The sequence below is a fragment of the Pan troglodytes genome, chromosome 16 (genome assembly GCF_028858775.2).
Source record: "Pan troglodytes isolate AG18354 chromosome 16, NHGRI_mPanTro3-v2.0_pri, whole genome shotgun sequence".
NCBI classification, from domain to species: Eukaryota; Metazoa; Chordata; class Mammalia; order Primates; family Hominidae; genus Pan; species Pan troglodytes.
This window is the reverse complement of record NC_072414.2, coordinates 56,123,867-56,145,275: the sequence shown is the minus strand read 5'-3', so window position 1 is coordinate 56,145,275 and position 21,409 is coordinate 56,123,867. Positions and strand designations below refer to the sequence as shown.

The 21,409-nt window shown below is 49.2% G+C and overlaps 1 protein-coding gene across 4 annotated transcripts in view; it reads right to left on the bottom strand.

Moving 5' to 3' along the window:
- Positions 1-5,101: 5,101 nt before the first annotated feature.
- Positions 5,102-21,409, bottom strand: part of SNX1 (sorting nexin 1) — a 50,948-nt gene continuing 34,640 nt past the window's right edge. The window contains exons 10-16 of one of the 4 annotated variants that reach the window (XM_063795115.1): positions 21,310-21,403; positions 19,739-19,944; positions 16,824-16,967; positions 15,219-15,299; positions 14,698-14,769; positions 13,562-13,617; positions 9,121-12,267 (exon numbers count right to left, since the gene is read on the bottom strand). In XM_063795115.1, coding sequence (XP_063651185.1) covers positions 12,087-12,267; positions 13,562-13,617; positions 14,698-14,769; positions 15,219-15,299; positions 16,824-16,967; positions 19,739-19,944; positions 21,310-21,403 — 834 coding nt within the window. In that variant the 3' untranslated portion in view covers positions 9,121-12,086. Of the gene's footprint in view, positions 6,107-9,120; positions 13,618-13,654; positions 14,092-14,697; positions 14,770-15,218; positions 15,300-16,823; positions 16,968-19,738; positions 19,945-21,309; positions 21,404-21,409 lie in introns of those variants that run through there. The other 3 variants (XM_009429322.5, XM_510470.9, XM_003314708.7) reach the window with 3 other exon arrangements.

The window sequence follows — 21,409 nt, the reverse complement described above, 5'->3', positions numbered from 1 at the left end:
GTCCGCAGGCCCCACCCCAAGCCCCGCCCCCAGGCGACCCCGCCCCGGGCGTTCCCTTGCGCCGAGGGTCCTGAGCCTAGAAGATTAGGCGGGACCTGGACGCCGCCCCCCAAGTCTAGTGCGCCCACAGCGCGGGGCAGTGGAGTCAACCGTTTGTCAAACATTGACGGAGCACTCACTGATGCCAGGAACTGGCGAGCGAAAATGTCACCCATCCTGAGTTAAGCGCCTACCAAGGACGGCCTGTGGCTCCAGGCGCGGACGGAGGCGGGGCCCGGGCCTCAGCGCCGGTCCTGGGGCCAACCAGGGACCTGTCTTGGGTTCCTCAGTCCCTTCCCGAGCCTTTCCCTCCTTTCAGCCTGGTCCCTGAAATTGTGATCTGGATTCCCCGGCTGAGGCCACACCTGAGCAAGGCTTGGACCCAATCCAGCTCTGATGCCCCTTTCCCCAGCATCCACAGCCCCCCCCATTCATTCATTGTTTTCATCCATCCATTCACTCATATCTTCCAACCCTAAGGGGCTCCAGGCTGTTTGTGGGGAAGAGGCAGTTTAGGGACCTAGACTCCGATTTGGACGTCAGACTGCCTGGATTTCAGGAGCTCCGTAGACCTTTGCTCATCTGCAAAATAGGGATAACGTGGCTCCTTCAGGCAAGTGTATAAAGTGAGATGATTTGGCCGGGCGCGGTGGCTCACGCCTGTAATCCCAGCACTTTGGGAGGCCGAGGTAGGCGGATCACCTGAGGTCAGGAGTTCGAGACCAGCCTGACCAACATGGTGAAACCCCGTACCTACTAAAAATACAAAAATCAACCAGGTGTGGTGGCACATGCCTGTAATCCCAGCTACTCAGGAGGCTGAGGCGGGAGAATCTCTTGAACCTGAGAGGCGGAGGTTGCAGTGAGCCGAGATCAAACCATTGCACTCCAGACTGGGCAACAGCAAGACTCTGTCTAAAAAAAAAAAAAAAAAGTGAGATGATTCATGTTAGGCCCTTAACAGAAGCATTGAGCAGCAGCTTGACTGTGGGCTTCTCCTGGATGACTAGGATAAGTGGGCACAGGGCAGTGGATGGGAAGAGAGACTTTGGGGGGTGGCACCGGGTTGCTCTTGTCCACCCCTCCGGGCAGGTTCTTCCTGGATATGTGGCAGGATTTTGATCCAGAACTCTCTCAGGCCATGTGCTGGAAAGGACCTCTGCTCCCACCTCTCAGCCCTGCACCCTTCAGCTGTCGGAGAGCTGCTATCAGCAGCACCATGGCAGGTCCTCTACTCCACTGACTTCCCCCACAAAGGCCCCGTGACATGCAGAGAGGCGAGGCCCTGCCTTCCAAAGCTCATACGTAGTGGGAGGTCTTGGGGTGGGCAGGAGGAAGCAGAGTGCCTGTCTTCGGGGCTGGGGTTGAGGGGACTCACCCCTCCCCTGCTTCTGCAGAGACGCCTCTGAGCTGGAGCAAAAAACCTCCATCCCCAGCCCTGCCCCCAGAGAAGGGCTGAGATGACGACCCCAAAATGGGGCAAACAGGTCTCACCAATATCATGTCCCACATTCTCTTTTTCCAAATTGCATCACACAAGGACCACAGAATCAGGAAGCTGAAACTTCCCAGATTCTAGTGGGGTCCCCTAGAAGAAAAGCAGCCCAGAGTGAGGAGAAGTGCTGTGCTTTCATTTCCTCCCTACGGCCCCATCATTCAGGGACCCAGCTTTCCCTGGCCTACAGGGCCTCCCCAACTCCCACTGTCCAGGGAGGCCTCTCCTGGGATCCTCAGACTTCTTGGTCCTCATCCTAATGACTGTCTGCCCCTCTGTCTGTGAGTCTCCATTTTTTCCTGCCTTCATCCCCAATAGAACGTCCATTCTCTACCCTGCAGCACAAACTGTTATCAAGGCATGTGCTTAAAACCTTCCAATGTTTCCCACTGCACTTAGAATAAAACCCACTCTCTCTATGCAATCCACAAAGCTGTAAACAACCCAGCCCAGCCTCCATCTTCCACCTCATTTCCTCTCCTCTCCCCATCATGCACCAGGATCTTCCAACCTGACAAGCTCTTTCCTGCCTCAGGGCCTTTGCATTAGGCTGTTTGCTCCACCTGGGGTCACCCTTCCTTGACTCTTCAAGGATTGAGCTCATCCTCCAATTCTTAGCCTAAAACTCAACTCAAAAAGGTTTTTTGTTTGTTTGTTTTTGTTTGTTTTTTTTTTGAGACAGGGCCTCACTCCAGTCACCCAGGCTGGAGTGCAGTGACGCAACCACAGGGCTCACTGCAGCTTAGGTGATTTTCCCACCTCAGCCTCCTGAGTAACTGGGACTACAGGTGCGCACCACCACACCCAGCTAATTTTTGTATTTTTTGTAGAGACGGAGTTTGGCCATGTTGGCCAGGCTGGTCTCGAACTCCTGGGCTAAAGCTATGCACCCACCTTGACCTCCCAAAGTGCTGGGATAACAGGCCTGAGCCACCTCACCCAGCTGAGGCTTCCTTCTTGACCACCCTATCATATGACCTTTTCTATGCACATATTACAGTCTGCAATTATTGTTTGGTTACTGTGTGTCTCAAAAACATTTGGGTTGAAAGACTATATGGATAATATTTGTGATTGAAAGACTATATGAATGAATGGGCAGTGGGGGTATGCTGAGAAAAAACTAGGGAGGGGAAGGAGCAGCGTCTGCTGAAGGGTTAAAGGCTGCCTGCATGGTGGGACAACAAGAATCTTCTTCCTACCTCCAGAATTAAACACACTTCTCCTCTCTTCTCTCTTGGCAGATCATTGTCTACTTTATCCATTTACTTAATTTTCAGGTGTTCCAGGAAGCCTCAGATCAGTGGATTTTCATCACCAGGTGTGGAAAGAGATTCCATGCAACTGACTTGTCAAACATGTGATAGTGAACCTGCAGCTCCTAATTGCACAGTGTTCCACCGCACAAGAGTGCAGGTACCAAAGAAGAAAAACGAGATCCTTGACACAGAGGCATTTAAGATGTCTTTGGGGAGATAAAACAGGTATGGAGAATATTTTCTAATTTTTTAAAATCAATTATGTATTAATTTATTGAGAGAGGGTCTCACTCGTTTGCTGAGACTGGAGTGCAGTGGCACAATCATGGCTCACTACAGCCTTGACATGCCAGGCTCAAGCGCTCAGCCTCCCAAGTAGCTGAGACTACAGGTATGCATTATTAAGCCCGGCTAATTTTTGTTTTGTTTTGTTTCATAGAGACAGGGTCTCACTATGCTGCCCAAGCTGGTCTCCAACTCCTGGGCTCAACTGATCCTCCTGCCTCGGCCTCCCAAAGTGCTGGGATTATAGGTGTGAGCCACAGTGCCTGGCCAAGTATTTTCCTATAAAGAGGAATGCATGACACGATGTAAATACCATAGCAGTTATTACAATCAAAGAAAGTTTGCTTTCTGTACGCCTTCAGTGCTGGCCAGCTCAGCATATGAACACCACGTTCCAGACTCTATATGATGGGTGTGCAGACCTCAAAGTAACTTGTTTTTAGAATGAGCTGTTTTATGATACAAGCTTTTGTCTTTTCTCCACCACGATCTAGCACATGGATTGTATTTCAATACTAGATTATAGTAGTTCTCAGACTTTAGCAATCATCACCACCACCTGTAGGGCTGTGAAATCTCAGATTTGAGTGCCCTGGCCCTGGATTTTCTTTTTTTTTTGAGACGGAGTCTGGCTCTGTCGCCCAGGCTGGAGTGCAGTGGCGTGATCTCGGCTCACTGCAAGCTCCGCCTCCCGGGTTCACGCCATTCTCCTGCCTCAGCCTCCCGAGTAGCTGGGACTACAGGTGCCCTCCACCACGCCCGGCTAATTTTTTGTATTTTTAGTAGAGACGGGGTTTCACCGTGTTAGCCAGGATGGTCTCGATCTCCTGACCTCGTGATCCGCCCGCCTTGGCCTCCCAAAGTGCTGGGATTACAGGCATGAGCCACCATGCCCGGCCGCCCTGGCCCTGGATTTTCTAATTGCTGGGCTGGGGTGGAGCCTGAAGCGGTCATCTTCAACAGGCTCCCTGGTGGTCCTGAAGCTCCTGGTTGGAGATCACACTAAGCAAGCACCGGTCTCCTGATTACCGCAGCAGCCCCGCCGGGGGCCTGGCTCCACTCGCTCCTCTATGCAGGCATAGAGCCGGCAGTTTGCCACTTGGAAATAGAACCAAGGAGCAGAGGGCAGGAAGGGCTGGGGAGTGAAGATGTACCCCGACTCGCCCCATTCCTGCGCACGGGTAGGCTGGCCCACAGACCCTGCCTTAGCTCAGGCCCTGGCTTCCACTGCAGTCACACAAAGCCCCCTTTCACCGGCAAGGCTTCTGCTGCGCCACAAAGGCTGCTCAGGAGGTTTGGTTAACCTCGTTAAGAAAACAAACAGCCCCTGGGCCACGAGCTTGTGGGCGCCACGGGGCACAGAGGCTGGATTCTTTTCTGGGCCCGGGCTGGGCGGGCGGGCGGCAGCGGAGGGGTGGACTGGCCAGGAGGGGCCCAGCCACTGGGGGCTGTCTGAGCCATGGTGAACCTTGCCTGCTCCACCCTAGCCCAGCTCTGGTCACCGGTATCACCTTGGACAACCCCCCTGAGGCTCAGGGTCCTTATCTGTCCTTATCTCAGGGTCCTCACACAACAGAGAGTGGTGTGTGAATTAAATGACAGCAGCTTCCACAGTGTTTGGCATGGGGCCCAGCACACAGCAGAGAGATGTTAGCTATTATTGACTGAATTATGTGAATTTGCCGTTTTCGTAGGCAAAAAACGGCAAGGTCTTACCAATGACATGGTTCATCCTGATGGATACTGACTCATTGACAACAAAAGCAGATTCTATTTCTTCCGTACCCTGAGACTGCAAGGTTAGCTTTAAAAAAATTAACAATTTCAACTACTAACACTGCAATAAGGATTTTTCTGATTTCCTCCATATTGTGCAACCAAAAATAGTAAAGAAATAAATTGGAAGCAGAGGTTGATATAAATCACCAACTATGCTGTTCATCAAAACAGCCTCCTACTGTTTACAGAGTTCCTACTGATTACCTTGTTAATAAGTACAATTTATAAACTGAAATAATAAATATAACATTTAAAAACATCATTTTTATGTTTATTAGATTTTGGTGTAACGTGTCTTTTAAAAAGAGTGCTACTAAAAAGCGTTGTTACTGAGTTGGTCCAAACTCTTCACTTCTGTCAACGGGGGGAAGCGAGGCGTGAGGGAGTGGTGGGTACTGGAAGCAGCTGTTAGAACGCACCTCTGACAAGCATGTCCTGCCCAAGTCCTTAGAGCAAAAATTGGTCCAGGACAGGCAGGCCCCAGACCCGGGGCTCCAGCCAGCAATGTCACTTCTAGGAGTCTCCTGTCCCCTGCCCAGATAGGACAGCGGCAGCTCAGCTGCTTCAGACAACACGACTCAGGTCTGGCACAGGGAGAGCTGGCAGAGGCCACCCCACCACTTTGACGGCACAGCTCTCCAGGCTGCGTGTGGTGATACAGCAACTCCCAGTGCCTTTCAGAGCCATGTCAGCCAATCAACCAAGTGGCCTCTCTGGTGTGCCAAGCACTGGGGTTCAAGAAACAAAGACACACTTGGGTCCCTCAAGTAACAGGGGTTCATTGTGAAGAGAGCTAAGGGACCAAGAACTGGGGACAACAGGCAGAAGCCAGGATGGGCAGGAGCTCCAGGCCTCGAGGTCTGGAAGGGAGGCGGCCCTGCCTCATATGCTAGCTGTCCCCAGGGTGCTGGCGGTGGCTTCTCAGCAAGTGGAGTTTTTCATGTCTGCCATTAAGGTCCCCAGCTACTCACCAAAGATGCTTCTGTCTTCCAGCCTCTGCTACTACTCCACTGGGCAACCCCTGCCCATCTGGGGAAAGAATGTCTTGCAGGGGTCAGAGAAGCTCCAATGCTTACCAGGTCAGGTGGGTATCCAAATGGGACTTGTCCTTAACAGGCCTACTGTGTGGATGCCTTCAGGTCTTCAAGAAAACAACTTAGGGCCGGGTGTGGTGGCTCACGCCTGTAATCCCAGCACTTTGGGAGGCCGAGGCGGACGGATCATGTGAGGTTGGGAGTTCGAGACCAGCCTGCCAAAATAGAGAAACCCTGTCTCTACTAAAAATACAAAATTTGCCGGGCATGGTGGCACGTGCTTGTAATCTCAGCTACTTGGGAGGCTGAGTCAGGAGAATCGCTTGAACCCGGGAGGCGCAGGATGCGGTGAGCTGAGATGGCACCATTGCACTCCAGCCTGGGCAATAAGAGCGAAACTCCACCTCAAAAAACAAACAAACAACAACAACAAAAAAACAAAACTTAGTGGGTTGATTTCCAGGTTCCTCTTGTCTGTCCCCGTCTAGATGTCTACAGTGTGTGGGATAGGGTGTGGCAGAGAGGCCATGCTAAGAGCTTGAGTTCATCTTAGCTATGGGGTGTGACCTGGGCCAGCTGCTTCAGCTCCCTGAACCTGTCCTTAGTGTGGGTCATGAGTGCACCCTGCAGGGTGACAGTGCTGGATGTGAGCTATTTCAGGGCCCAGAGGCAGTTCTTACTATAGTTAATAATTAGGCCCACGAGTGGGAAGGGGCGGTCATGGGCAGTCTGTCCCCTGCTGCGGAACATGCTCCTGGCCGCAGGAGCCTCGTTTATTTTTCTTGAGAGGCTGCCAGTGAAACCTGCGTGTTGGGCCCCTGTGGCTATCGCCACTGCAGCTCATAATGGAAGAGGAAGCAGCGAGCTCTGAAGCCCCGAAGGGGCAGTCATTTGGAAAGAGTCACATCTCTTTATGGAAAGGTCCTGTCTCGGATTGGACAGGGTTTTTGTTTCTTTTCTGGACCCAGACAAAGAGCATCCTGTGGAGGGCGAGCAGCTGGCTTCCTCTGAGCAGCCTTGGGTGGGTGAAGTTTTCTGCCCCGAGGTCTGGTCATCAGAGCCAGAGGAGCATTTCCACAACAGACAAGGGCCAAAGGGGTGAAAGGCCTGTCTGGGCAAGACTTGTGGGGCCTGCAGGCTTCCCCAGCACACTGAGCACCAGTCTTACCAACCACGGTGAGGCCTATTAAACCTCAAATTAGGCCAGATTTCCGGATCTCTTGAAAAATCCCCAGATCTGGCCTCAGTGACCCACAGGCTTGTATGGCAATGATCTTGAGCCGAGGAGCAGCCATTGCCCCGGAGGCTCCTGTGCAGGTGGTGGAGGACACCAGGAGCAGAGACAGTGCAGCCCAGGACCCCAGGGAGTCCAGAGCTCAGGAGGCTACAGAGACCGCCTCAGAGCTGACACCACACAGGAGAGGAAGACCAGAGGCTGAAGAGGACGACAGACGCAGGGCCCAACTCCAGTCCGGGGTAGGGCAGAGGGCGGATCAGGGGAAGCTGCCCAAAGAACAGATATGTGATGCGGGCCTCAAAGGATGCACTGGATTGTTTTCCCATAATGAAAATAGCTTTATTTTATTTTTCTTATTTTAACGATAATACATACAAATTTTAAGCAATACAAAATGGTATTAAAAATTAAAGGTAATGCAAACTTCCATCTCTAGAGGTGACCATAGTTATTAACAATTCAATCAACATCCTTCCCATATATAAAGTTTTATATAAATGTGAATATCATGCAATTCTATAACCTGCTTTTTTCACTCAAAAATATGAGTTTTCATTGTCAGTGAATATAGCTATATATCATCTTCAATGGCTGTAAAATATTCAACGGTGTAACTGTACCATAATTCATTTAATCCCCTCCTGATGGACATTTCAATTGGCTTCAGTTTTTGCAACTGTAAACAGTGCTATGACGGGCATTTCTGGTTAGTCATCTTCAAGGATTTGGTTTCTAGAAGTGCCTATGAGGATCCTCAGTGAATGTTCTGACACACAGGCAAATGCTTCACATCTCCTTACACTTATATTCCCATCTAGGGCATTGGAAAATGCCTGCTTCAGACAGGTGTAATTCTGAGACTGAAGATGGGGAAGGGAGAAAGGGTGCTTAAGGTACCAAGCCCAGCATTAACCCAGCCTCCTCGGGCCACACAGAAGTGAGAAGTAGCACATTTGCAATCAGTTTCCATGAGGTGTCGGCTCTGTTGGGAAGGACTGGGAGATAGAGAGGGAAAGGTGAGCTGGGTCCTTTCACAGACAGTGTGAACGCCAGGTGGCAGAGCCTGCAACTGGGGAACAATCATTCAACAGTTATCTATTTGACACCTGTTTTGAGCCTGAACCTTTGTTGGGGCCCATGGAGTTATAAAGGCGTAAGACCCCAGAGTTTAGCATTTGGTGGAGACTGTAAATCACCCAACTTTATCACAAGATGCAGTTATCGGCAGGTGACACATGCACCAGAAGACAGGCTTCAGGTGTTCTTGTCCATTTATCTCAGATCAGGCATGACCCTGTCCAAACATGGAGCAGAGAATCTTAGCCAGTGTCTCCAAAGACAGAGTGTACATCCAGGCATGTGCGCACTGTAGCACAGATGTGTCCTCCTATGTTTGGAGCCAGGGATCCCCATTATCTTCTCCCGCCCTCCCCTTCCCCCTAGGCTGCCAAGTACTGGTGGGGAAAATCCCACCACCTTGGGGCTTGATGTCCTTGAAGTCTATGGGCTTCCCGTGGGCCCTGAGTGTGCTCGGCAAAGGACACGCCCTCCATCACCACACACTCTCCAGCCACATCTTGGCCCCATCCTGAGATTTCCAGGAGTTCCTCCCCTTTTTTAAAACTTGAGTTGCTTCAAAGACTTTTTTTTTTTTTTTTTTAGGGTTCCCAGCTACAGGAGCATTCAGAATGAAAATCTTCTGGGAAGAGTTAACAGTTGCTGGTATTTCTGTGCAGGCGACAATTCTTATTCCCGTTTCTCTCATTTATTTTGTCACTGAGTACTGACACTGAATACTGGGATCACACCAGCTCGAAGTCCAGTCCTCATCTTCAGCACTCCGGAGCCCAAACGCTGAACTAGCCAAGGGGAAAGCAGGTTCCATACCTTTTATCTAAAAAAACTTGGCTTCAATAGGTAAATATGACATTCCTATCTCAGAAAATTTTAATTATCAAGCATGAAACTTCCCCTCTTTGGCCTCCCCTCCACCTACAGATTCTTTCCTGTGGCCTCAGCAGTGAGGCACCCTCTGAACACAGGTCCCCTTCCTGTGCTCGGGACCCCATTTTCTTCCAAACATGGCTCTGATAGTCATTCTCTTTCTCTTCTCTGAATTTTATTAACATGCTTAAGTTTGTCCCACCTTTAAATAAAACAAAGCCTCCTTTAACTCTATCTCCCCTACTTAAAGCAACTGGCCTCCCTTCCCATCCAGAGCTGCTTTTTTTTTGAGACAAGATCTTGCTCTGTCACCTAGGCTGGAGTGCAGTGGCGCAACTGTAGCTCACTGCAACCTCAACCTCCTGGGCTCAGGTGATGTTCCCGCGTAGCTGGGGCTACAGGCATGCACCACCACACACCCAGCTAGTTGTTTTTATTTTTGTAGGGACAGGGTCTCACTATATTCCCCAGGCTGGTCTCAAATTCTTGGGCTCAAGTGATCCTCCCACCTCGGCCTCCCAGAATGCTAGGAATACAGGCATAAGCCACTGTGCCTGGCCCAGAGCCGCTTCTTAAAACACCTTCAGCACTCACTGCCCCCACCACTGCTTCCCCTCCCATCTGCCCCAAACCTATTGCCTCATGTGTTACAAAGGGCTTCATTGTCTGCCCAGTGTCTGGGCCAGAAGCTTGCGGGGCATCCTAGCTACCTCCCTCTCCCCTCAGGCCTCTCATCAAATCAAGGACCGATCTCAGTGGTTCCGAAACTCTCCTGAGCTCTGGCCCCACCATACCTGCCCTTTTCAGCTCTCCTGAGGGTAGGGATGAGCCTGGCTGCTCTTCCTGCCTCCAGTCTCACGCCTTCTGGTGTGTCCAGATCACGAAGCGACAATGGTAATGTGGAAAGTGCCTCCCAGGTCCTATCAGACACCCATGTGATGTGGCTCCTGCTCGTTTTTCTCCATGGGCCTCACTGACTTTACCCCACACCAAGCCACTTGACATTTCCCTAGATGCGCCTACCTCACCCTGCCAGACAGACAGGGAGGCAGAAGCAACAAACACTTTTACACCTTTTAGACTCAGTTCAAGCATCAGGTTCTCCACAAAGTCCTCCCTCCTGGGTCCCCAGCTGGAATACCACCTTCTTCCTTTGTGCTCCTGTTATTCCTAGTAGAGGCTTCTGGCTCAGTACCCCTAACCCACTACTGGCCTACTTGATTTCCACACGTGCAAGCTCTTTACAAAAATGCACAAGCCCTAAAGACAACTGGCCCCGCCAGCCTCAGGATACAGGAAGCAGAGGAGGAAGTTCTGAAACCAGAGGAGACATCATTCCAAGGAAATAAGAAAAACAGACTTATGTCAGAATGATCATTAGATGGAACTTAACAAAGCAACCTGAAATCTTTGTCTCTCTGGAGGAAAGAGTTAACAACATGGAAAAGGGGGCAGACTGGAATAAACCTACAGGGCTGGTCTCAAAGCATCAGTGTGAATTCATGATTTTGAGTATCTATTTATGTCAGGTATCTCTAACCTATCTTGTTTCTATAAATCAATCTATCTATCTATCTATCTATCTATCTATCTATCTATCTATCTATCTATATCTTTGCACTGTATGGTGAGAGCCTAGAGGCAATGACATTCCAGTAACAAGAAGCACATTTGGCACCCAGATCTTGGTTTCTAAATAACATTCTCTGGCTGGGTATGGTGGCTCACACCTGTAATCCCAGCACTTTGGGAGGTTGAGGTGGGCAGATTACCTGAGGTCAGGAGTTCGAGACCAGCCTCACCAACATGGTAAAACCCCCATTTCTACCAAAAATGCAAAAATTAGCTGGGTGTGGGGGCTGGCACCTGTAATCCCAGCTACTTGGAAGGCTGAGGCAGGAGAATTGCTTGAACCTGGTAGGTGGAGGTTGCAGTGAGCTGAGATTGTGCCATTGCAATCCAGCCTGGGCGACAAGAGCGAGACTCTGTCTCAAAAATAGTAATAATAATCAAATCAAATAAAAATAAATAAATACCATTCTCCATTATAAGGAACCAAGACTCCCTGGAGAAATGGCTGATTCCAGGGCTAGGGCAGGGAACATTCAAGATGAGCCTGGAACATCTTGTTATGCCAGAAGGTAAGAAAGTACTCAAAACATGATGGGAGCAAGCTACAAACACACAAGAGGCTGCTATAAATCTGGGACAATTTGAGAATCAAGATAAAATCAAAGCAATGGCTTGCAACTCTGAGTAAAATAGGAATCCCTGCATCCATATTGATAAACAAGTGAATAAATAAATGGTGATAAAGGATGTTTTTCTTTGTATGTAGAATGTCAACCAATAAATGTAGAAGGCATTATGGAGTTAGGAAATCATGTTGGTCAATCATGACAGAAATAACTGGGACAAGACTAATCAACTGATACTATGTAACTAGTGAATGAGGAACAAAATACTTATACAGTCTCAAAGTATCTCCCCACAAATTACTTGTAAATTACAAAGGGGAAATCGTAAATTTAAAATGAAATCTGGCAGACACCAACCTAAGCGGTGAACAGAGTTAACAACATTAATGGGACCAACTGACATTATATGCTGATTACGACGCACTGACGACACACTGCTTCTGCGATATTCCCACCCAGAATGCAAAACCCTCACCTAGTCATGCGGAACCATCACACAAATCCAAACTGAGGAACATTCGACAAAATAGCCTGTATTCTTCAAAAATGTCATGGTAATGAAAGACAAAAGAAAGTTGAGGAATCTGCAGTATTGAGAGACACACGTTTACAAATGTAACACGATCCTGCACAAGGTAAAAGAATGGCTACAACGGACATTATTGGGATAAATGGCAAAATTTAAATATGAATCATGGGTTAGATAACAGTATTAAATCACTGTTAAACTTCCTGATTTTGATAATAATCCTTAAAAAAATACTGAATAATGCTTAAAGTAATTCTCTTCTTCTCTTAGAAGAGAATGTCCTGTTCTTAGGGAAATGCATACTGTTTTGGGCATAATGGGGTATCTGTGCAAATTATTCTCAAATGATTAAGAAAATGCAACATGAAATATAGATAAGGCAAATGGGATAAAATGTAAACATTCAGTAAATCTGGATAAAAGATACATAGGAGTTCTTTGTGATATTCCTGCAACTTTTCTGTAAATCTGAAATTGTATTCAAAATTTTAAAGTTACCAATAAAACAAAACAAACAACCCCTGACCAAGAATCCAACAACAAGGGATGAATCAAAATTATGGTACAGTCACCCTATGGATGCCTTCAAATTACACAGCTTTACAAATCAACTTTGTGAAGATATATAACAATATAGTAAAATGCTTATAACATGTACAATGTTGAATGACAAAAGCAGGATACAAAATACTTTATGTGTATATTATTACAACTATGTAAAAGCAAGCATATAATAAAGACTGGAAGGATAAAACCAAAGTTGATGATAAGGATACTGAGGGGTAGGGAGAGTGACTTTTTCCAAAAACTTCACCTGTTAAAAAGAAATACTTGCACCACTGGCCCTTCCCCTGGTGCTGCATCTGTGTACAGGGAATCAGAATGTTTACTGTGTTTTCTTGTCTCAGGTTGCCTCGCCCCAAACCTTAGCCCCCCACCAAAGAGAACTGATACAGCAGGACCTGGGGCCCCAGTGGCAGGAGCGTCTTTGGGATGGAGGGGCTGGAGGTGGCAAGGCTCCCATAGTGGCAGTCAGCAGCTCGAGCTCACAAAGGAGCTTCAAAGCCCACTCTGACCAGTATAGCTTGAGCAGCTGTGGACACAGCAAAGGGGGAAGCCCATCCTTGACTGACGAGACTCTGGCCTCCCCTGGCTAGACCGGCAGAGATCTGTGTGAACACCCTTTGGCTGTGTGTGCAACTCCTGGGGGCTCTTGCTGGCAGGCTACCTCCTGGACACAGACAGTAGAGCTTCTTTGAACCTCCTAAGGTTCAGGAGCTCTTGGATCACCCTATCTAGAGGCAGAGGGCATGGCTTTCATGTCTATGGAGATAAAGCATCAAGTCATTATCAGACCTTCACACCTTCACACTGTCTACTGAGGATGTGTTTTGATGGGTGACAAAAATAGGTTTAGTTATATATAAGACTTGCCATCAGAGGGCAAGACTCAGAGAACCCTGAGCAGCTTAGGGAAGCAGGAAGAATAAAAGAGAAAGGCTCTTGCTTAATGATAGGGACACCAAAAAAAAAAAAAAGAGAGAAAGTCTCTGCCTCCTTTGCAGGAGAATAGGTTTTAATAGATTTTGCTCCTCTTATTTTAAGAGATGTTTTTAAAACTCCTTCCCTAAAGAAGTGGGAATACGAAACAGATTGAGACCCTCAGACCAGGTAGCTGAGGTAGGCAGAGAGAAAGAAACCCCATTTCCAGAGGGAAGCAGCAGCAAAAAACTTGTGAATGGTAGAGAAAAACTTACTATACCTGGGCAACTTCTTGGTTAGGAGTATTCCAGACCTGATTCCCAACTGCTCCCCAGCCTAAGCAAAAACCACCAACATTCTGAGTCATGTGACCTGATTTTAAAATATTTTATTACATAACCTTTTCATGGCACCATCAGGAGTAACAGAAAACGTTATTCCCAGTTCCTAAACCACATCCTGAAAAATATACATTTGTATTTATATATTTATATCAATACTCCACCCCATCCCATAATTCCACCACCTATTGTAGGTCTTTTGCTTAAAGCAGGAAACTATTCTCTTAGGTAAGAAAATATATATGGAAGCTAAATGAAATAACGGTTAGAGTAACTGGGGACAGTTGGTCGTGGGGACAGGGAGGAAGGGGTTAAGTCCAGCCTAGGCAGGATGCATCACTAGGGGTCCATCAAGGTGGAGGAGGACAGTGTATAAAAAGGCAGCGTCACACAGGTGGGCTCTGGGGTCCTTGGTCCATTAGGAGATGGCCTTTGCCTCAGGAAGGAAGGCTTCCCAGTACTTTGCCAGCTGCAAAGAAGTGGGGACATTAAGCAAGTGCCCCCACCTAGTGGCAGAGCCTAAGCCAGCCTGGGAGGAATCAAGCACAGTACCCTGGCGCTCCCCAAGCGCTGCACAGGCCACATGACCTTCACACCTTCCTCTCGACAGGGAAGGCAGCAGTTACTGAGCCCCAAGTGCAAGGGCAGTCTCTGAAGACAGTCTTGGCTCCACCCCAGAGGGAGCACCCCTGTGGCGGCCACAGCTTTGCCTGGCTCAGTTAGTTCCTCACAGTGGGGCCACTATTTCACATACCGATGAGGCCTCAGCCTCAGGAGGGCCAGGTGGTACCATGGGGTGGCTCCTCGAAGGGTAAGCAGTTACAGGGAGATGGGGTTTGTCCTCAAAAACTAACTCACCTCAGAATGAGGGCAGCAGACCTGGGCCCTCCTGCTTGGTAAAAGACCCTGTTGGATGCTCCATGTCAGAGCAGCAGGACCTATTTTCAATGATGGACTATAGGAGGGCCCAGCCCCTCAGAAGCAGGGCCTGCACATCTTGTTGCAGAAGCCCCGAGGAGGCAGCTGGCCTTTGGAGCAGGCAGTAGAGGATGAAGGTCACACACAACTTACATACCTGCTGCTGTGAGTAAAGGAGTGTCTCAAGGTACTTGATCACGTGGTTCTTGAAGTCCTTGGATTTCTCTTTCTAGGAGACAAGATTCTACACTGACCATCCAGTTTTTGCTTTCCCTTTCGATGGGATGGTGGTGTTTATTGCTGACCAAGGCCAAACACAGCCTCAGAAAGTAGAGGCAGCAGGTGGAACAGCTGTAATTTCCAGCCAAAGAGGGTCTGCCAAGGCCTTGAAAGGCTTTGTTGGAGGGCAGGAGATGGGAAGTGGAGGAGAAACGACAGGGGACCGAGGGTATATGGCAGCTGCAAGATTTGTGTTTAACTGCTGTGGTCCAGCCACAAGTGTAAGATTGCCACTGTTCCTAGGATCAAGCACACACCCCCCAAAGAAGGCCACGCCTGCTCACGAGAACTGCCAAGTTACTGGCACCTCTCTCTTTACCCAACAGAGTTGGACAACACCAAGAGTACTCCTAAAACAAGCACTGCATGCTAAGTGAGAAGTAGGATTTTCTATCTCACCTCAAACCGTATCACTTCTTTTCGGACCACTGTTGAAATCCTCTCGAAGTCCCTTTCATATTGAGTCACCCGAGACTCCCACTGGGAAGAAACAGGAAAGAAAGGATCACCTCATATTATGGCACCATTATTAAGCCTTCACATTTGGACAGCGATTTTACATATGAGGGCTCAATTGATCATTATGTCTGTCTGTCCCTGTGGGTAAGATGAGGTGTCACAGAGGATTCCACATGTAAGTCAGAGTCCAGCAGAAGGCTACTTTAGGGGCTGACTGGAAAAGAGATGCCTGTGTTTCAGGCATCTGGGACCAAGTGTGGTCCTTCAAGAAGGCTCTGACATGCCAGCAGCCTCCAGTTTAGGTACTCACCAGCAGGGCTGAAAGGCCTGGAAAACTTAATGTAGTTCTCACGAGAAGGCATATCTGAATCAGCTAGGTAGCTTTTCAAAGACCCAGCCAGGACCCCTCCTGCCAAGATTTTTTTTTTGAGATGGAGTCTCGCTCTGTCATCCAGGCTGGAGTACAGTGGTGCGATCTTGGCTCACTGCAACCTCTGCCTCTCAGGTTCAAGCGGTTCTCGTGCCTCAGCCTCCTGAGTAGCTAAGACTACAGGCGTGTGCCATCACGTCTAATTTTTTTTTTTTTTTTTTTTTTGAGACAGAGTCTTGCTCTGTTGCCAGGCTGGAGTGCAGTGGCGTGATCTCAGCTCACTGCAACCTTCGCCTCCCAGGTTCAAGCGATTCTCCTGCCTCAGCCTCCTGAGTATCTGAAACTATAGGTGGGTGCTACCATGCCCAGCTAATTTTTGTATTTTTTTTAGTAGAGACGGGGTTTCACCATGTTGGCCAAGATGGTCTCAATCTCTTGACCTCGTGATCCACTCACCTTGGCCTCCCAAAGTGCTGGGATTACAGGCGTGAGCCACTGTGCCCAGCCCTGGCTAATTTTTTGTATTTTTAGTACAGATGGGGTTTTACCATGTTGGCCAGGCTGGTCTAAAACTCCTGACCTCGGCCGGGCGCGGTGGCTCACGCCTGTAATCCCAGCACTTTGGGAGGCCGAGGCAGGTGGATCACAAGGTCAGGAGATCGAGACCATCTTGGCTACTAACACGGTAGTACAAAAAATTAGCCAGGTGTGGTGGCAGGAGCCTGTAGTCCCAGCTACTTGGGAGGCTGAGGCAGGAGAATGGCGTGAACCCAGGAGGCAGAGCTTGCAGTGAGCTGAGATCGCGCCACTGCACTCCAGCCTGGTGACAGAGCGAGACTCCATCTAAAACAAAAACAAAAACAAACAAAAAAAACCTCTGACCTCAAGTGATCCGCCCACCTTGGCCTCCCAAAGTGCTAGGATTACAGGCGTGAGCCACCATGCCGGGCCAGAGATTCTGATTTGACAAGTCTGGGTAGAGTAGAAAAAGAACAGGGGGACTAGGCCTCAGGAAGGCCTGGAGTCATTCTCAGAGGCTTCCTCAGCAGCCACGGCCCTTTAGACTCAATCAGTGCTCTTCCCCCTGTGGGGTTCCAAACCTCTGGGTGGGATGGGCCCTGGGTTCATTTGGAACCAGCAGAACACCCCTGGCTGGGCTGCCTTAGTGGACTCACCTCGAGGATCTCGTCCTTGGCCTGCTGCAGCTTATCAGGCTTGTTGGCCCACAGCAGCCGAGCCTCGGCCTCCCGCTTCTTCTGCAGTGTGGCTTGGGCATCCTGCCAGCGCTGCCATGTCTTCATGCGCTGGTCGAAGGCAGCCTGTGGGGGTGGGGTTGAGGAGGAGCACAACCAGCTCTTCAAGAGCTCTGCTGGCTCTGCCTCGAGGCAGGCTCTCCCAGCAGCTGCACCAGGGACGGACTGAGCAAGGGCAGGTTCTGCAGCCACATGTTAGTGCCCTGCTGGGAAGTTTAATGTCTAGGAGCAAAGCTTGGGTAAGACTCCTCTCCAAGCTTCCAGAAGGCCAGTGCCATGCTGCTTCATGCTACTCCCAGGGCTGGATGGCAGGGAGCCAGTAGGTGGCCTCATGCCAGTGACCAATACTATGGCTTACAAAAGTGCCTACCTCAGATCAGTCAGTTCATAAGGCTACATACTTTCCCTGAGTGCCTGCCATGTGCCAGGAGCTAAGAATACAGTGGATGAAACTCATGGTCCCATTTTCATGGAACTTGTCATCTAATGGAAAAGGCCAACATTACATTTACAATTACAAATAGATACAAGTATGCAGACTACTGGGAAAGCAGCAGGGTACTATAACATGAAACCAGAGGCCTAGCTTAGCCTGGGAAATATGTCAGGGAAGTCCACCCTAAGGACCCAGCCTTTAAACTGACACCCAAATAATGCACAAGGTTAGCTTAACAAATCTTTAAATCAACACCTAAAACCACCATAGGGCCACATTGCTTTTTCCCAACCACACACTCACCTGCTCTAGGCTACCAAGGCCTCCAAGAAGCTCCCCAAAATCTATTTGCTAGTTTTCCTTGTTTCCAGTTCCTTGACCACAATCAGCATTTCCAGGGAAGGAAGCTGCTGGCCTGACTAACCACGCCCACCCGGACTTGCTTAATAGGCCCCAAGCAGCAGCCTGGATCAAGGATCTGTGCCTGGGGCCAGCCGCCCAGCCGGGTTCCAGCGGCTCCCTCACTGCCCTGCAAAAGTTCCCCGAATATTTTCTTTTTAGACGGAGTTTCACTCTTATCACTCAGGCTGGAGTGCAATGGCGCGATCTTGGCTCACTGCACTGCAACCTCCACCTCCTGGTTTCAAGCGATTCTCCTGCCTCAGCCTCCTGAGTAGCTGGGAATATAGGCACACACCACCACGCCCAGATAATTTTTGTATTTTTAGTAGAGATGGGGTTTCGCCACGCTGGCCAGGCTGGTCTCGAACTCCTGACCTCAGGTGATCCATCTGCCTCAGCCTCCCAAAGTGCTGGGATTACAGGCGTGAGCCACCACGCCCCAACCTTCCCTGCATATTGTCTATGCCTCCTTAGCACAGGCTTTTGCCAAAACTTGAACCTTAGGGAATGCAATGCCACCAAATTCACCTGCCCCAGGATTGTCACTGCTGCTCCCCTGCAGCATCTTAACACCTCAATGTCAAAAGATTAGGTAAAGGGCAACCTCTTATCTGAGTTAGTTAGACTCAAGCCCAACCCACTGGCCTAACAGTGGTCCGGCTCCATGCTCGGGGAAGAGCAGAAAAGAAACCTTTGCTCTTCTCTCCAATCCCACCACCAGGCTCATAAGCATGAGGTAGGCAGATGAAGGGTCTCTGAGAAAAGACCATTCGCAATTATGTGCCATGAGGCACACTTCCCCAGCCCCAGCCCATGTAGCTCTAAGCAAGGCCCTCACCCCTGTGGTACAAGCTCACTCTGCCTGGGGGCCATATCCAAGAACTGTGCTCTCCAGAGACCCCAAACAATGCTCCTCATAGAAAGCTTCCCCCAGAGGGTGCCCTTCCTGCAGCTGGCTCTCCAGTCTAAGTAGCCTGCCCAGTTCTAAGAATTACATAGCAGGTAGACTCATCACTCTGGAGTTAGCAGCAAACCAAATAGCAATGGGAGAGGACAATGAGCAACCTCCCAGGCTCTATGAGGCATCTCCACCACGGGGTAAGTGACAGCCTGGGAGCAGCTCAGCTCCTGACACAACGCACAAGCTCCCTAATGGGAGATATGTTGGGGACGGGGAACGAGCGGGGGGCACTGTTCTAACTCTGAGGCTCACACATCCTGATCCCAAGCGAAATCAAGGACAGACTTAGGCCCTTAGAGTGTAGGTGCCAGGCTTCCTCTTGGTTCTTTCCTCTGTCTTAGGGAGGCCATGCGACAGCTAATACTACTGTCAAAATTCCTTAACCTTAATCACTAGGAGTGCTCACGGGGAAACCACACTGCTTGATCACCAGGAGAAAGAGTGAGGTGCTTGACGAGGGGCAGGCTGGAATGTTACCAGTGTGGGGTGGCACAGCACAGGAAGGCTCTGGTGACAAGCTCTCTCAGTCCCCTGGCCGCACTCCTCCATGCAATGCCAAGCCAGTTCCATGTAGTTACCTGACTGCCCATACTGGAAGGACAAGTGGAAGTCAGCAAGAGCTCTTAACCAGGGCAAAGCCACCAGTTACTGTTAAGGAGGCAAAGACCAAAGGACTGAGGAAGTCACTGCTCCAGGGGACCAAAAGAGTAGGTCTGTAAGCAACCTTGCTTCAAGAAAGGACCACAGAAGACACTGTCTGGCCTCAACAATAAAGGGCAACCTATTCGGAAATTCAAGAGTGGTCTTTTCTCCAAATGCCATCTAGGAATCTTGGCTGTGGGGCTCAAAATGATTCAGTGATAACTAGCTAACAGGTGAATAGATTGCTTGGTTTACAGGATACCTTTCCTCTTAAAAGTAGAAAAAGTGACACCTATTTACAAGCTATAATGGGATGAAACTGTCTTGGGAAGGGGACCAGCAAAGGAAAAACAAATCAAATCAAGGGAAGGAGGAGAAAAGGAAACAGAAGCTTACGCGGACTATGGCCAGGAGGCGAATGTAGTCACTCAGGAGCTCAGCAAGGAGGAAGAAGTCATTGTTGGCCTGTTCCTGGTGGAGCTGCTCAATTTTTTCTTCCACCTCAGCCAGCTGGGAGAGTGCCCGTGACAATGCCGTGTTGTCCTCAGAGCTCCCAAGCATGGCTAGACTCTTTGCAAACTGGGCTGTGTTCAGCGCTAGCTCTGGAAGGAGGAAAAGACAGCAGAGGCCTCTCTGATCTCACAAGGAAAAGGGACAAATCAGCTGACACTGCATGGCATGTCTTAGCAATGCCGCCCACTGCATATCTGGGAACTGAGGGCTCTGCAACCCAGTCACTTACACCACAGTTAACTGTATTCAGAGAGTAAAGAGAATGTGGCCTGGTCACAGGAGCAGGAGGGAGAGGCACCAGCTGTCCTGAGTTTCACTGGGTTAGGCCTACCTGAAGGAAGCAGCTCCAATATCCCTGGAGAACCAAAGCCCAGTTGTTAAATAACAAACAGGCCAAAGAAACTATTCTTATATTTATGTTAAAGCTCATGAGTGGTAGCCTGTCTGTACAAGAGAGAAGAGTGAATATATGTGCACATCGTATAGTCTTGCACGTTCTAGAGTAGGGCAAACTTTGTGTAAAGGAGTGCAGTGGCGCCATCTCAGCTCACTGTAACCTCCGCCTCCCGGGTTCAAGCAATTCTCTGCCTCAGCCTCCCAAGCAGATGGGATTACAGATGCCCACCACCACACCTGGCTAATTTTTTCTATTTTTAGTAGAGACAAGGTTTCACCATCTTGGCCAGGCTGGCCTTGAACTCCTGACCTCGTGACCCACCTGCCTCGGCCTCCCAAATTGCTGGGATTACAGGCGTGAGCCACCGCGACCGGCTAATAATAAATTTTTTAGACTTTGAAGGCTACACATAGTCTGCTACAGATTCTTTTCTCCCCTCATTCATTACTTTAAAAATGTAAAAACCTAAATTTGTAGCTCATGGCAATAGGAACCAGGGTCAGATTTGGCCCATGGGCCAGATTATACTTTGCCAACCCTTACTTACCCTGGCCTCATGCTATGGGTCTTCTGTCTGTTTCAATTTCTAATTATCAGCATGTTTAAGGCAAAGAGGGAAAAGATTCAAACTGGGAAAATTTCACAAGCTCTTAAGCAAATTTCACTAAAGAAAGATGCAGAAGGATTAGGAGACAGGTGGTTTCCTTGCATTTACGCATTGCTGGTTTGACCATGTAGCTCAAGCATGTATGACATCATTTTGGATGTAAGCCATCAACTCAAAATCAACAGAAGCCCATATCCCAGGTCATGCTGTATCTGGGATGGCTTCCCTGCACCCCTCCCAGGTAGAAAGTACAATGCCCACAGTGGTTGAATCATGTTTTCTGCCAGGAGACGCAGGGCATACCTTTTTTTTATCAGAACATCAAGGACCAGGTGGGCTGAGAATTTCAACTTGGATGGCTGAGAGGATTGGAACAGCATGCCCTCGCATCTCCAGTTCACTAGAGACAACAATTTCCCCTAGCTCCAAGTGCATTTCAGAGCTTGTTACCTTTCCTATGGTTGACTAGAGTCTCTACAACAGCATGCAGTTTCCGTAAGCGCTGCTCCTCACACTCTACCTCCTGGAGCTTCTCCTCAAACCACTGAAA